The sequence below is a fragment of the Gracilinanus agilis genome, chromosome 5, assembly GCF_016433145.1.
Source record: "Gracilinanus agilis isolate LMUSP501 chromosome 5, AgileGrace, whole genome shotgun sequence".
NCBI lineage: Eukaryota > Metazoa > Chordata > Mammalia > Didelphimorphia > Didelphidae > Gracilinanus > Gracilinanus agilis.
Genome location: NC_058134.1, coordinates 170,059,249 through 170,077,015, shown reverse-complemented (window position 1 = coordinate 170,077,015; position 17,767 = coordinate 170,059,249). Strand labels below are relative to the sequence as shown.

At 37.4% G+C, this 17,767-nt stretch overlaps 1 protein-coding gene across 2 annotated transcripts in view; it reads right to left on the bottom strand.

Moving 5' to 3' along the window:
- FRMD4A (FERM domain containing 4A) overlaps positions 1-17,767 on the bottom strand; it is a 365,617-nt gene that overhangs the window by 188,107 nt on the left and 159,743 nt on the right. For both annotated transcript variants that reach the window (XM_044677278.1, XM_044677277.1), the window contains exon 3: positions 2,153-2,247. In XM_044677278.1, the coding sequence (XP_044533213.1) occupies positions 2,153-2,247 (95 nt within the window). The remainder of the gene's footprint in view (positions 1-2,152; positions 2,248-17,767) is intronic.

Below are 17,767 nucleotides of genomic sequence, written 5' to 3'. Positions count from 1 at the left end.
GAAAACTAGAGTATCTTGTGTATTCATCCTTGACTCCTATACACATGCACGTGCAATCTAACATATTCCTGGCCAAAGTATGACAAGGACAAAGAATATCAACCTCTGTCCTTAATGGGACAGATAAAGCATTTAATAACCACTTACTATGTGCTAGTAATGGGACACTTATGAAAGAAGAAAACCAGAATGAGAGTTATGTAAAATAAGACCAACACATGCTTGGAAAAGGGAAATACAACGAGGAACACTTTATGCTATTGGAATATGATGAATTTTTTCTGGGAATATCAATCCCCTAACATTCATTAAACACCTAATATATGCTATACACAGTATTTAAATGTTGGTGAAACAAAAATAAAAGTGAAACATGACATTTCCTCAGATAGCTCATATTCTAAGGATGAAGACAACATGTACATACATATGTAGGCAAACAGGCCACGACACATCACATTATGTTACAATTATAACACTAATGGAATATTCTTGAACATACTGGAACATTCAAGAAAGTGGATAAACCTAGGGACACAGTCCAAGAGAACCACACCCTCCTATGGTGTTGTCTTGGGTTTTCTTCCATGTGTAATGGAGCAAACCTACATCAAATCTTTCATGTCTTAAGAGTTCAAGATACTTTCTATTTCCAGGCCATCAAAGGGGAAAGAAAATGGAGTCTACAGATATTTTTTTATGAATGCTTATATTTTTAATGCAAGAAAATTCTACTCTATATGGTATAGAGATGCTTAGTTAGAGACATGTTAAATCATAGATATTACCATAAAGTTTCAAAGCCTCCATTGGACAGGAGCACGAAGGGTACACAGTTTAAAAATCTTTGTTCTTGATCAGCAAGAATATGAATTTAACTATTTGTCTTTTCTCTCCAAGGTCTATGATGTCTTTTTTACTTTTTTCCCTTAAAGAATTCCTTTCCTTAAAAAGAAGATTTCCCTTTGACCTGAATGGCAGGTATTTTCAACATGTATCATAGTTTTGTTATGTTTTTTATCCTTTTGAGGACAACATTGCCACTCCAATTCTTTTATTCTTATTCTTATTCTTAACAAGGAAGTTAAGTTGTTATTGAATTATAGTACAAAGACTTTTTTGAATTGTATAGCCCACTTGAAAATAAACACAATGGGAAGATAATTTATTGAAATATTTTCTAGTTTTTAAAAAAGCTATTCAACAGAAAAATAGCTTGGACTGCATGCCTTCTACTTATTTTTCAAAAGAAGGGGAAGAAAAATTTTGGAAGTAATCATTGTAAATCAGGGAGCTGTGTGTCAGGGAGTCAATGTTTACAGAAACAAAAGTTTGGAGTAAATTCATGCTCTGAACTTTTGTTCAAGGTCTTATTATTTTTAGAATATGGAAAAAGCATGTGGATGCTTGACTTAGGAAAAAAATCTTTTATGTTGGTGGTTATGTGGAAATTTTTTAAATTTAAATAAAAATTTCAAAAATCAATAGATTAAGAAGAAAGCTACAGATTTATTAAAGGAATATTTGTGTTGCAAAACATAATTTCAGAGGGGAAAAGTAAAAAGATCTTTAAAAACCCAAACTTCCCTACATTAGTAGAATGATGTATGTTTTTAATTCTTATATTCTGTAACTGAGTTTAGAGAGATTGTTTTCTTCTTCCTTTTACCATCAGTTTTGCTCCTTGGCCGCAATATTCTTTCAATACACAAAGAAATATCTAAAGTCCAAAAAGAACTTTTAAAAATTTAACTTTAAAAACAAGCCCATACAAACATGTTGTTTAAACAATTTTTACAACCATACCAAATCTAAACAATGTTCTTGACAATGAATGACCTTTCCAACATAGATTTAAAAAAAAAATACCACATAACTATATCCACAACTAATTACTGACATAAGACTCACATTGGCACAAAAATGATCACATATCTATTGAAGTAATCAATTATTATTACCAAATTGCAGCCTTCGACTACACTAATTGTGCTCAATTCTTACCATGACTTTGAATACTAGAATGCAAAGCAGGAGTGACCCATTCCCATTGGTTACAAAGGATTCATGTCAACTTCTGATAGGTTGGAGAGGTTTGTTAAAACCATTATATCATCATTTAGAGTTTTAGATGTTGTTTCATGGAACTTACGTCTCATCTGTGAATGCTATTCCAAAGTATTCTTTTTCCTTCAGGTTGAAGTGAGATGCCACTAGATCAAGCAGTTCCTTGGCCAAAAGCTTGGGCTGAGGGAGAATAAAGGGGAAAGACAAAATGGTGACATGAGAATAATTGTCCTAAAAAATATACACCCTACTTTATTATGATACATATTACCTTTTCCTGAGGACCTCAAAATACATGTTAATATGATTAACATAGAATCCTCTATGTAATACCCCATTTATTGTTGCTCAGTCATTTCAGGCATGCCTGACTCTTTGTGACTCCATTTGGGGTTTTCTTGGCAAAGATACAGGAGTGGTCCACCATTTCCTTCTTCAGCTCATTTGACAGATAATGAAATTGAAGCAAACAGGGTGAAGTCCCTTGCCTCAGGGTCACATAGCTAGTTAATGTTCTGGCCAAATGTAAACTCAGGAAGACTCATCTTCCTGACTTTAACCTGGCACTCTATCCGCTGTGCCATCTAGGTTGACCCAGTGGTGTAAATTAGGAAAGAATCTGAGGCACGAAGAAGAAAGCTGACTACCATCAAGGTGCAAAAGAAAGATTCACTGTCAGAATCAGCACCCAGATTTGGTGCCTCACTCCCCCAAGATACTGACTGTTCTTTTTACCTTTTAGATAGCTCTAATCTAGGATGTGAAAATCTTTATATTCTCTTCCTACTCTCCACCATGTAAGCCATGCATTTTGATCTGGAATAGACTTACTACTTCATCTTCCACATTTGTACATTACACAAGCCATTCCACATATCTAAAACACACTCCTTAATCTGTGTGTCTTAGAATCCCTAACTTTTTTCAAGACTCTTGACTCTAATACTATCTCTTTTGTGAAAGATCCCCTCATTAGTTCCTATTTTCTGCCCCCTCAATTTTTTGTTTTACTCTTCTTCTTTGTATATATGCTATTTCACATAATTTGGATATAAGCCCCTTGAAACCATTTCTGTCCTCATTTTTGTCTTTGTAATCCCAGAACCCAGGACAGTGCTTCGTACACAGAAGATGCTTAGTAAATGCAAGGCTGAGTTGGATGATCCTGCAAGATACCTTAATTACAACAAGGATGATGAAATGAATTATTCCATTAAATGAAAGTCAGCCTCAAGACAAAGCTAGGAAGAGATTTTAACTCTCTCATTAACTATCCACCTCAGACTACTTTACACTTAAATACATAACTATTTATCTCGAATCCCAAAATCTAACCCATTAGATTTCCTTTGCATTGGTGGGCCATATCTTCATTTCAGACAGTTAAAGACATCTATGAGTCAGTATTCACACTTGTGCTTCACTGTTAAAACTAGATATTAAGGTGGCTCCATGGAGAGAGAGCTGGAGTCAGCAAGATGAGTTTAAATCTGTTCTCAGACACTTACAGCAATGTAACCCTGGGAAAATTACTTATCTTCTTTCTGTTTCAGATTCTGAATCAATAAAGTGGCAATAATAGCACCTAATTCCTCAGGTCATTGTGAGGATAAAATATTAGTAAAGCGCTTTGCAAACTTAGAGTGCTATATAAACACAAGTTATTTATATTACTATTATTATAGTATTATATACAATGTAGTATTTATTATCATATTATTGTTATCAATAAACTGCAAATGTACTGAGTCAGAAAATGTAGGAAAGGAGATTTCTGACAGAAACAGAACCCTAAGGGAAGAAAAGAATGGAGAGAAATTATTTCCACTCTGTTGCTATATAAAAATTTCCAACTCTCTCTAAAAAATTCCAAGCTCATTCTTCTGAAATCCAGTAGCATACGAACAGACCGCTTTTGACAATGACATTACCATAAAGAATGTGGAAATTAAGAGACAAAAGCAGATACCTCCACTTTATGGTTTCTGTACAGTTCCTTCACCAATAGCTTGTGCTATTTTTGCAGAAAAGGGATATATTTTGCCCTTTGCTGTCATATCTCTAGGCAGAAGAGATGGCATTCTCTGAGTCCCAATTACCATCACTTTATTGAAAAAATCAAGTTGATTCATTCAATGTGTAAATGTCTTATGGCCCTCTAAGTGTTCTTCTTCTTATAATAAGTGGCTTGTATTTCTAAGAGGTGCCATGAGTAGACTCTATGCTGACAAATCAGAATCTGCTTCTAACATTTCATATTTTTTTCACACTCAATTTAATAAAGGAGATCTCTAGGAACAGGAAGCTAGGTGGCACAGTAGATGGAGTGCTGGGCCTGGAGTCAGGAAGACTCATCTTCCTGAGTTCAAATCTGGCCTTAGATACTTCTTAGCTGTGTGACCCTGGACAAGTCACTTAACTCTGTTTGCTTAAATATCATCATCTTCAAAATGAGCTGGAGAAGGAAATAGCAAATGACTTCAGTGTCTCTGCTAAGAAAACCCCTCCATGGGCTCACAAAAAGTCAAACATGACTGAAAAAACTGGATGGCGACCATCTCTATGATCAGTAATGCTTTGTGGTGCACAAAGAAAGCATCTGCCCAGATGACAGGGCTTAGAGCTGAAAGAAAACTCAAGAAACCCTCTGACAAACTCATCACTTTACAAATAAAAAAAAAGCAGTTCAGAGATATTAAGTTGTCTATGTAAAATATTTAATAAATATGACTATAAAGTCTTAGTGCCATAGTATGTTAACAATAGAAAGGACTTTAGAGATGCTAGTCTAATCCCATGAATTTATTGTTAAAAAAAAAAATAAATGGAAGCCTATTTTGTTAAAGTGACTTATCCCAAGGTTATAAAACTAGAGAACAGAAGTGTAAGAACAAGATCCCAAGTCCCTTGGCTTTGAAATCTTTCTTTTCTAAAAACAAATCAGTATTTTCTTTAAACAATACAATCTTGAAAGGCTGTATACTTATTTCAGTGATGCTGCAGCTGCACAATCATTTTGGAACTACCTCATTTGAAACCTTCATACCTGGTCTTCTCTTTATACAACCTTTCTTAGTAATTACATCATTTCCTTTGGGTTCAGTTGTTATCTCTATGCAGATGACTCCCAAATCTACATATCTTGCCTTCATCTCTCTTCTGAGCCCCAGTCCTATATTGCTAGTCATATATATCATAGTTGTGTTAAACTCAACATGCCTGAAATAAAACTCATATTTTCTTCTTCCTAGCTTCTCTATTTCTGTCAAGGGCACTTACCATTCTTCCAGTCAACCAATTATGCAACACAAGACTCATCTAAGATTCTTCCCTATTTCTTACACCCTAAATATAATAACTTCTCAAATTTTGTCTATTATAGTTCCTTGGCATCTCTAGCACCCTTTACTTTCCACTCACATGGCCCCTGTTCTAAGTTATGCTCCTACCACCTCTCACCTTGAATATTGCCAAAGACACTCAATTGTTCTCTCTATACCCAATCTTCCCTCTCATGCATTTGTACACACAGCTGCCAAATAGTTCTGAAGCACACATCTGACCATATTGTTCCCCTGTGCAAGAAGCTTCAGTGGCTTTTCCTACTACTGTTGCTTATGTACAAGATGTTTACCATGCCTGAAATATTCTCTCTTTTTGTCTCTTCTTCATGAAACTATTAGATTCTTCCTCAGTTCAGCTCAGGTGCTACATCCATCAAGAAGTCTTTCCTAATTCATCAAGTTGTCTTGTTATTATTGAGTCATTTTACTTAGGTCCAACTCTTTGGGACCCCATTTGAGGTCTTCTTGGAAAAAATTATAGAGCAGTTCACCATTTCCTTTCCCAAGCCATTTTACAGATGAGCAAACTGAGGTAAACAGGGCTAAATTATTTGCTCAGGGTCACACAGCTAGTAGGTATTTGTAGCCACATTTGAACTCAGGGAGATATCTTGGCTGGCATTCTATCCACTATTGCCATCCCCCAATTATTTTTATATACTCTGCATATATACTGTATTTGCTTATCTATGATCACATTGTCTCTGATGACAGACTGTTAGCTCCTTGAAGGCACAGACTGTCTACCCTTTATCTTTGTAATCCCAGGGCTAACCACTGTTCTCCATATATAGCTGATACTTAATAAATGCTGTTTAAATGATTCATTCATCACATTGTTAGAGGCATCTTTAGTATCTCTTTAAACCCTCCATCTCTTTCCAATCTTGCTGCCAACATCACAGTTCAGACCATCATTAACTTTCAACTATGTAATTACTATTGACTCCCAACTGATGTACTTGCTTTCATTCTTACCTACTCTAATCCTTAATATACTGTTGCTAGAGTAATAGTAATTATTCTGCCTAATTATTAGAGTAATCTTCCTAAATTTTAACCCTGTTCATATGACTCCCCTACTAAAAAATATCTTCAAAGGCTCCCCGTTACCTATTTCGTCCCTATTACACTTAGAATAAAGTCTAAATTCCTTTTGTGTAGCATTCAAAGTCACCAGCAATTTATCTCTCCAGGCTTATTTCATAGTATTCCTTATCTCACTCATGAGATACACTTGGCAAACCAGATGCCTTGCCATTTCCTGGAAACATCCTACTTTTCTACCTCCAAGCCTTCGATGGTGATATTCCCTCCAACATTTCAAGATCCTGCTCAGTTAGCCATCTCCTACTTGAAGCCTTCTGAAGCAGGAGATTCTCTCTGTCTCTGTCTCTGTCTGTCTGTCTGTCTGTCTGTCTGTCTGTCTGTCTGTCTCTCTCTCTCTTCTTCCTCTGAAATTCCAAAGTCCTTTGTTTGAAGTTTTTTTCCCCCTTAATGGCTGTTAGCTAATCATTTGTTTACTTATCAGTATGTGGGGCAGGGTATCAATCTTATTTATGTTTATTCCCCCCAATGCCTATCACTTGTGTTAATATTCAAGCATCACAATTTTACAGTAGGTAATCTTCCAATTGACTACCTTTTAATTTCATAATAGATTTTCTCCCTAACTCAACAGATAGGGGTTCTTAACCTTTCTGGGTTGCTCCTTTGGCAGTCTGATGAAGCTGATGGACTTTTCAAAATAATATTTTTAAGTAAATAAAATAAAATACATAAGATTGAAAAGGAAAGCAATTATGCTAAAATACACTTATCAAAATACAAATAACGATTATAAGATCTCAAATTAAAAATCCCTATAATGAATAGTTTTTGAGACATCTTGTGTCCAAAACAAACAAAAACCTCACTGCTTTGTGGCCGACCTGGTAATGAACTCTTTATGAACTTTCTTATGGTGGTCCGCAGACAAAAGACAATTTGTTGCTGGAATCAATTCTGTAGCCTTTCCAACCTGATCAAATTTGTCAGAGCTTGTGTTCCACTAGCAATAGGCTTTGAGAATCTAGGCACCAGAGTTGGACTTACATTGGGTTTACACATAGTAGACACAAAATCCATGTTAACACAATGGATGAATAAATGAATGAATGAATGAATTAAAATCTTCTGTGATGGTTACTTGTTTTTTTGAGAATGAATTTCATGTTTGGAAATAACTAAAAGTCATTTGGTGACAAATGTTGTGAAAAAGGTGGATGGCCAATATGGGGGTGGGGGGAGAGAGATAGAGACAGAGAGACAGAGACACATAGAGGCTAAAGCCAATCATATATATATAAGTCAATATTAATATGGTGGCTGCCTGCCCCTCGGTCCAGAGAATGCTATCTAATGAAGAGTCAACTGGCCCACCTCAGAAATCAAGCAGATCAGAGTTGCTATGCTAATAAACAGTGGTATTAGGCTGTACTTCTAACCTGGGTAAGACAAGGATGACCGAATCTCAAAATGTTTTTCTAAAAATTGTGACTTTAAATAAGAAGAAACTTTTCTGGTATGAATAAAAAGTTAAATCTGAACTGAATTCTCCAACTGTCTTGGGTCAGGGCATAACCATTTATTTCACCCCAAAGTTACAACTATTTAAAACACACTATCATATAAAATAAATGACAACTAATATTTCATTCCACAGGAGAAAAAAAGTACAAACAGCATAAAGAGTTCAGGGAGTTGAGAATTAAATTTATGATTTTCTTTATTTTTATAATAAAAATCACTTAAATTTTCAGCCCCATGGCTTTTTGCCTCCTAAACTATTCCTACTATTGTATACTTACATGCCAAATAATTCTCCTCTAAGTTATCTATGCCCTTAGTTTTATAGTTTTAGAGTTAAAACTGAAAAGATCATCCTGTCGAACCTTTTCATTGTACAGAATTTTATAAGTGACTTATCTAAGATCACATAGACAGTAAATGACAGAGGTGGGACTAAGTACAGTTCTTGGGGCTATAAACTCAGTACAATTTTTCAACTCATTTGCCTCACCATTATAGACTTGATGAGGAGAAACCCATATTTAACACCTCCAACTTACTGATGGAGAAAATGACAAGGAAAAGAGAAAGACAGATAGGTAGAAACAGAGAGAGACTGACTCAAGGTCTCTCTATAAGATGGGACCTCATTCTCTAAAAATCCTACTTTTATAATATTAGACAAAGAATGAAGAAAGTTGGGTTTCTAATTCTTTACATAATTAGTGAGTCACTGAGGTTTTTAGTCTCTTTACTTCCTACCTTCCAAATTAAAATAATATACTATTTAGATCACCAAGAGGTAGTGGTGATTAATGAATTACATTGTTTCTAAAGTCCTTTAAACTTTTTCAGGGAAAGTTGCTGCCTAAACAGAAAACATTATACTATTATACTACTCTGAGAGGATGTTTATAGAATCCTGATGATTATAATTTGCCAATTACATTGAGCTATAAACAAGCATGTAGTTTTGCAGGGATCAGGCCAGAAGCCAGGCCAGAAATGAGATTCTGTCCTAGAGAGATAACAGCCTCATAGACAATTGTGCTTCATAGGACATGCTAGGCAGGGAACAGAGATAGAGATCCAGAGCAAAATGGAAGACTGAATGATTTTTGATCTGTTTAGGTCATTTAGCCATTTCTTCTACCTCAGTCTGTGTCCTGCATTGTCCACTCCATATCTCTTCTATTATTCTTCCATTCCTTCTCAGTGCCTTCTAGTACTGAAAATTTTTCCTCCTGAATTTGACAAAGTCATTCTTCTTATAAATTCTCCCCTTCAAAATAAGTCATTTTAAGGAAGCTCCCTCATAATTCCAACATTGAGAGGTTCAATCAGTTTGACAAAGAGGGTCTGAATAATGCAAAGAGAAAGGTTTAAGAAAGAACTTTCCAGCCAAGAAACTGGCTGGTGAGAATGTTCAGGAAAGAAGCTAGAGGCAGAAACAGCAGCTTTTTGGCACTAATATCTCTAACCCCTAATGCATCAAATTCTACTCACTCTGACATTTAGGTTGAGAACTAGAAGGAACCTTAGAGACCATCCAATTTAGATCTCTCCCTCATTGTTAAAGGAATTAAGGCCCAGGAAGTTAAGCGACTTGCCTCAGGACACTTGGGTGGTAGACAGCAGAGCTGAAATTTTAACTCAGAAATGCAGCTAGGTGGCACAGTGCATAGAAGGCTGGACTTGCAATCAGGAAGACTCCTCTTCCTGAGTTCAAATTTGACACTTAGCTGTGTGACTCTGGGCAAGTCACTTAATCCTAGTGACCTCAGTTTCCTGATCTGTAAAATGAGCTGGAGAAAGAAATGGCAAACCACTACAGTATCTTTGGAAAGAAAACCCCAAATGAAAGCATGAAGAGTTGGACACGACTGAGAAATGACTGAACAACAACCAGCAATTCAATTTCATCCTCTATTGATCTTCAACACACACACACACACACACACACACACACACAGAGGCAGGTAGGTGGCACAGTAGATAACAGTGCTGGATTTAGAGTCAGGAAGATTGGAGTTTTCTTTCAAAATCTTACTTTTAGGCAGTGACTGCTAATCCCTGGGTAAGTCATTTAACTTCTCTCAGCCTTAGTTTTCTCTCCTGGCAAATGGTGTTAATAATAAAACCTTCTGCCTAGGGTTGTTGTGAGGATCAGATGAAATGGTATATGTACAGCACTTTGCAAATCTTAAAGTTCCGAAAACACTATGCTTATTCCCACCTTTATCCCTATTTCTTCTTTTCTAACAAAGGCCAAATTCATTTCCACCTCTTCCCAAAAGCCTTCCTTGATCATCTTATCTCTCCAAGGTTTCTCCAGTTGAATAAAACAGACAAAAAAAAAATACACTGGATATAAAGATGTAGGTTCATATCCCAGTTCTGTTGGGATATGATACCTAGATGCCTTTGGGTAAGTTACTTACTCTTGTGAGCTCACCTATATAATTGGGGTGTTGGTCTAGAAAACCTCTAAAGTCCCTTTCTGCTATGACAATATGGCCAATGATACTCATGGCAAAAGAAACTGTGGTATATGAATGAAATGGCATATTACTATTCTTTAAGAAATAATGAGTAGAGATCATGGAAAGATACATATTAATGATATGAAGTGAAATCCTGAGTCATTTGTATTCAGTGACCCAACATTTAAAATGCGGTTTTAATGCAGACTGGGTTCAATCTTGAGGGTTTTTTCCTTTTTTAAAAAATGCCCCTATGGCTTGTTTTGCTTCCATCCTGGTTTCCCATGGGGACCTTACCAACAAGGCTTAAGTCCAGGGCTTTACAAATATCCATAACACAGATCACTAAGGTCCTGTGCAAACATTCAGTTCACAACATACATTGACAACCTTTTTTTCAGCTCACAATGAGAATTTGAAAGGTACAAAGAAATCACAGTGGCCCACAAATACTCTCTGCAATTCTCCTTCCCTTTCTTTTTAAATTCTACCTTCCTCCAGGGACCCATAAAGTCCTCCAGACTCATAGCCCCACCCTGTGGTTTGGACTCCCTCTAGAAAAGAAATCAACTTGGGCTTATTAGAGTTGTTTACCCCCCAATATTCAGGTAAGTGCTATCTTCTCCACAGGGACCTAAAGAGGCTTCGGTTCAGGCCATATTTAAGTACCCTAAGTGTTTGGTCTCCCCCAAAAGGACAACTTATTTTTCACGTATCCTCTTAACTCTCCAACCTCTTGTATTTAGCTTATTTTTAATTATGTTTGCATGTTTTCTCCCTTAGATTGTGAACTCCTCAAGAGCAGGGACTATCTTTTGCCTTTCTTTAAAGCGGCTCCAAGAGCAGCTAGCTGGCCTTAGAGAGTCAGGAAGACCTCAGTTAAAATCTAGCCTCAGATACTTAGGGGCTGTGTAACCCTGGACAAGTTATTAAACCCCATTTGCCTCAGTTCCCTCATCTGGAAAATGACTTGGAAAAAAAATGGCAAATCATTCCACTATTTCTGACAAGAAAACCCTAAATGGGATCATGAAGAGTCAAACACAACTGAACAAGTTCCCAGTTCTTAAACACAGTGCCTTTCATTTAGCAGTCATTTAATAAATGCTTATCTGTTGACTGACTGGTAGCATACTTTTTTGCCCCTGAGAGCACCTTCTTGTACTCTCTTTGCTCCTCCTTTATGCATAGGATCACAGATCCTTTATAAAAAGGATCACAGAATCTCAGAGTTGGAAGGAACATCTGTGCTGGTTAAATTCATCTTATACCTGAGGGCAGCTAGGTGGCTCAGCAGAATGAGAGCCAGGTTCAACTCTAGACACTTCCTGGCTGTGTGACCCTGGGCAAGACACTTAATTAAGCCCAACTGCCAAGTCCTAACTACTTTTCCAATACACATAGTGATTTTAAGATGAAAAGTTAAGTTTTGTTTTGTTTTGTTTTGTTTTGTTTTTAATTCAACTTAAACCTGATAGAAAACCACCCATAAGTCAAGGAGGGGGAACTGATCACCTACAGAGGCAGCTCATTCCACTTTTGGACAGTAATTGCTACTTGTGTTTTCACTTGTTTTTGTTTTCACATCGTGCCTAAAATTGTGTCTTTGCAACTTTAACCCATTTTTACTCTGCAGCCACAGAGAGGTAATCTAACCCTTCCTCCATAAGCAGTCCTTCAAACACTTGAAACTATCAACCACTCACTCCCAATTTTTTTCTTTTCCAAGCTAAATATCCCCAGGTCTTCAGATTATTCTTCTCACACTTTTCAGCTTATCATTTTCAGTCCTCCTTAAATTGTAGTGTCTTGAACTGAATGCAACACCCCAGTTAAAGTCTGCCATAGACAGAGTCCACAGTAGGACTTCTTGTAATGAGTTGTTTCAGTTGCATCTGATTTTTGGTGAGTGTATTTGGGGCTTTCTTGGCAAAGGTACTGGAGTACTGCCAGGTAGTGCCATTTCCTTCTCCAACCCATTTTGCAGATGGGCAAACTGAGGCAAATGAGGGTAAGTGAATTGCCCAGGGTTGCACAGCAACTATCCCCTCCCAATTCTAAGGAACCAAGCCCTCCTAATAATAAGAACTCAATAAATATCTGGTTGTTGAAAGAAAAAGGAAATTAATTTGCATTTCAAAGCTCTGTATTTGTCATTCTGTTTTGTTTATCAAGCTCATTTTCTATACAGTCCAGGAATCTAAGCCATAGCTAGGGGAGTTGAAGAATCCTTCTGCTGGGAGCACAACCATAGTTGGGAATTAGAACTGCAGATCCCTGACTCCCAAGCCTGCCTTCATGCCCTTTGGCCTTTCTCACAGTTTCTAAACCAAGGACATTCCAACTTCTGAATTCATTAAAAAAAAAAAATCAAACAAGTTCCATCTGAGTTTGAGAATGAATTACAGCTGTGCTCAACTAGCAAATCACTGAATCCTTATCATCAAGGGTTTATATTATTTTTTAAAACAGCTTATTTCTCATTTCACAAAAAAACACTAACGCAAAGAATGGTGACAAGACATTGCCTGTCGATGTAGCTATTCCAGATTCTACGACTTCTCAGCTTTGCCTTTCCCAATTGGTCACAGACTAAATGCAGTATTATGTTTGCCTGGCACACCCCAGGTAGAGCTGCTTTAATCCTGGACCTAGCAAGTGACTCCCTGCCATTCAGAAAGAGTCACAGACGGGATGCTTTTGACTATTGACTATCCCTGTAGGTGTCAGAAACACTAATCCAGCACTGGGTGCTAACAAGGATTCCAAGGCAGGGCAGCCCTTTGCTCCCCAGAAGGGTTTTCCTTTCTTAAAACCTGGGATGAATGAAAGTAGAAGGAAGAGATACAAATAGTTTGGAATAAACGTCTGGTCTCACTTTTCCTTTGAAACCAGCACTGGGCTATTGTGATTCCTGAGAGCAGCTGGGAGTCTGGCCGGTTCCCCACCATCACCCTAGGGGCTTCTGTAATAAGCAGAGCAAATTCTCATTGGCTGCTTGTTATTTCTGGGGAAGGGGATCATGTGATTAAATGAAATGTATGAGGTCATGCTATATGGCTAAAATGGGCCTTAGCCCTTAACCCCTTTCCTTTGTTCTCTCCACTCTCCCTAATTGGTTGAGACTGGGTTTCCATTCAAATCCTCCCTCCTCGAGACACACCTTTTTTCCCCCTCTATACTAAGGGAAAGAAGGCAATGAGCTGGATTTCTAGAACTCTTAACATGCCAGCAACTAGAGCATCAAGCCACATCAGGAGTTTGCATTTATTTATATTACAGGAAGGTATAAGCAAAAGTTAATGGCTGCAGCCCTCTTTAGCCATTCAGCATCTTTAATGGGGTTATGAAGTATCTAAGGTCTTTGCAACTTCCACATGGGCAACTGAGTCTGTCCCACTTGTAACAAGGAAAGAACCCCCCAAAAAAATCATAACCACACCATCAGAAATATATGTGATATGGGGCAATTAGGGGAGCATATTTCTGACACTATAGTTATAGGACTCTGGGGACTGTTCTAACCAAGATGCACCTGAATCCATCAGTGGTTTCAAGCTTTTCTCTTTGTCCCTAGCAAGAAGGACTGAAAACAAATAAAATTCATAGTGAGACTGACTGCCATTTTGGAGATTAAACAAATAAACAGGTACTACAGGAGCTAAACAGACTGAAATGAATTTTTTTGACCCAAGTGGCCAGAGTGGTTACAGCCTGCTTTTTATTATAACCCCCAAACAATTGATTTGAAATCTGAAAATTATCTATTTCTAGGAACTCTAAAGGAAGAATGAGGTGAAGTTGGAAACATTGATTACACTCTCCCAGCAGGAGAAGTAAAATAGAGAGGAACTCTATAAGGTTTGTGGAATGGTGACATCTTCTGAATTCTCTTCAGAGGGTAATAGAAAAATAGAAATTAGATCTGAATAAAGAGGCTCAGAGAGAGATTATTCATTTCAATCTCCTCATATTTAATTTGAGGAAACTGAAACCCACAATGAGAATTGTTAAGTTTGACATGCCCCAAAACACATAAGTCATATGCCAGGTCAGGCACCAAGAAGACCTGTGCTCAAATCTAACCTCCAAAAATGAGAGTTATGTGACTTTGGGCAAGTTATTTGACCCCATTTGCCTCAGTTGCTGCAATTGCAAAATGAGTTGGAGGAGGAAATGGCAAATTACTCCAGTCTTCTTGCCAAGAAAACTCCAAGAATTAGACATGACTAACTGACTAAACAACAAAGAAGATGGTAACTTTCTACTCCATTAATAACTGGTGGGAAATAGCTTGGTTTCCATCTAAATTATATGTACATAAATTTCTACAAAAGAAGAAAATTATTAGTACTTTGGAAGGAATTTCACACTTAGGATAGATAGAAATTCTGGGCCATTACTTCTGACCCAAATTTGTGTTCCCCTTACCTTCTACTCACATATAACTGCAGGAAAATGCTCTTTGATGAGTCTAAATATTCAAAGTAGGGTAAAAAGCCATTTTCTTTTAACCATGGAAACCCATCATCCAAATATTACATCTCTCTCCAAGCATAGCTTTGTCATTGAACTTAGGCATAGCAAGACAGAGGGATGAGAGACTAGTTTCCATTTTGAATGCTTTTCTCTTTCCCTTCCCCTCACTATTCCCTTACTCTCTCTTTTCTAAACTCTTCCTTCCCTTGTTTTGCTAAGGTACAATGTAGACTCAGCTTTCAGGAAACCAGGAGGGTGATATTCATCTGAATAATGCCCACTAGGAAAGCTTTGACAGACTTATATAATGATTACTCCTCCAAGAAATGCAAACTGCTTTTGTCATCCTGAGAAAAAAAAAGCCTACTTTACCCCTTAACCCCCCTTGGGAATAGAAAAGGGTAGGCAGATGTTCATTAGGGACTGGCTTCTGATTAACATAGTAACCCAGACACACATCAGTCTGCTCAGGCTAATGTTATATAGGCTGCCAGTCCAGGGTATTTCTGTCTGGAGGGACTTTGCATTAATTATAGCTCTTTCTGACTTGGTAAAGAGAAACAGTAAAAGACACACAGCACTAGGTTTCACAGTGCCAGGTGGGGAAGCTGTCAGGTCTGTAAATCCATATTTTTGTATATCCTTAGTGCAGTGCCTGGTGTAGGAATAAGTGATAAGTGATGAATGTTATTAAAAAATGGGGAAGTAAACTACCACACCAATGCAACTACCAACAATTTGGAAATAGGTCTTGATCAAGGACACATGATAAAACCAGTGGAAATGTGTGTCGGCCATGGGTGGGGGGAGTGCGGGGGGTGAAGGGGAAAATAGGAGCATGAATCATGTAACCATGTTAAAAATGAATATTAATAAATGTTTAAAATTAAAAAAAAACATGAGATTAAATTTGACAAATCAACTTTGGTGAAGAAAAGGTTTGAATGAAAATAAAATGCTTATATATTCAAAAAAATGGGGAAGTGCTATGGTCCTAGGAATTCGGAGGCTTGCTTTTGACTACAGTCATCTCTTCTGGTGGAGAGGTAACCACCTTTATTGTTATCCACAGGAAGAAAGGCTGGGTGGCCTTTCCTGTTATGAGAAGATTTTTTTCTTAGAGTGAGGGGGAAAGTAAAAACTCTTTAAGAAAAAAGATAATAAACTATCTACCCAAGTAATGAGAAGTGAATTATCATGACACATTGAACACTGGCCAGTGCAATGGCACGTCATCCTAACATCCTGGTCTTAATGAATTTTTTATTATAACATTTTCCACAGTCAAGCACTAAACTTGTAGTCACAAGATCTTAAGTGACTTGACGTTAAATCACTGTATCTCTGGTTCTCAGTTTCCTCATGTGGTTGGACTACATGAGCTACTCTAAAATTCTGTGATTCTGCAGTTAATATTAATAAATTGTTACCTGATGCTTGTGCAAAGTAAGTGGATGGCAGGTAAAGTTCAGTAAGTCGTGTGATGTTTACAGAACACAAAGAATAGTGATTTTTTTTTTTAAACCCTTACCTTCCGTCCTGGAGTCAATACTGTGTATTGGCTCCAAGGCAGAAGAGTGGTAAGGGTAGGCAATGGGGGTCAAGTGACTTGCCCAGGGTCACAGGGCTGGGAAGTGTCTGAGGCCGGATTTGAACCTAGGACCTCCTGTCTCTAGGCCTGGCTCTCAATCCACTGAGCTACCCAGCTGCCCCTAAGAATAGTGATTTTTAAAGGGAATTGGTGCTTATGGAAGATGTGGCATACAAGATTTAAATCTTTAGTAACATTAGATATATTAGTAGGAGTGGCTATCAACTCTCAGCATGTCTATCAATAAATAAAGAATTACGGAGGCTTAGGGAAGGCTTAAACCTAGATCTTCCCATCTAAAGGTTTGTGATTTGGTTAGGCCTCAAGTTATATCTAGAATATCTACATAGCACCTCTCTATAGTAGGTGCTTAATGAATATTAAAGCATTCTCATGTGGAAGAGAAAAATTTTCACTTCCAGCAATTACATTTGGTGGGGGGTGGGGAAGAGGGAAGCTATGGGAGAAAAATACTGGGGATTTATTTTACCTTTTTTAAAAACAATTACTACAAAAGGGAAACATTCAGTGAAAAAATCAAACACAAACAACTGCCTTAAAAGGGTAACCAAATGGACCAAACAAAACTCATTCAGAAAGGCTAATCTGGTTCCACTTGGTCACATAAATAGAAGATAGGAGAGATAAATTTAAATTCCACATAAAGAAGAACAGCTAGGTGGAGCAGAGGATAAACTGCCAGGCATGGAGTTAGTAAGACTCACCCTCCTGAGTTCAAATCTGGCCTCAGATACTTATTAACTGTGTAATCATAAGCAAGGCACTTAACTTCTGTTTGCCTCAGTTTCCTCATCTATGAAATGAACTGGAGAGAGGAAAATGGCAAACCACTCCAGTATCTTTGCCATGAAAACCCTAACTGGGGTCAGAAAATCAGAAACAACCGAAATGACTGAACAAGAAGCAGAATGATTCAAAAGTGGACTAGGCAGACTTAGGAGACAGGATCTTCTACCCTAAGGCTCTTTGGGTAAAGGCTAAGTGACCACTTATTAAGAATATTGTTGAGAAGAATTCCTGTTAATGTAGAGGTTGGGCTAGTTAGCCTCTGAAGTCCTTTCCATCTCTGAGATTCTGTGATTCTGTAACCTTTCCAGAGTTAAAGGCCTTTTCAGAGCCCTTGAATATGCTCAACAGTATTTACTTCTATGGACTACAATAATTCCTCCTTAATGATTCTTTCCCTAACCTTAGTTCTTAATAGGTTTCACATTGATCTGATAGGGCATAAG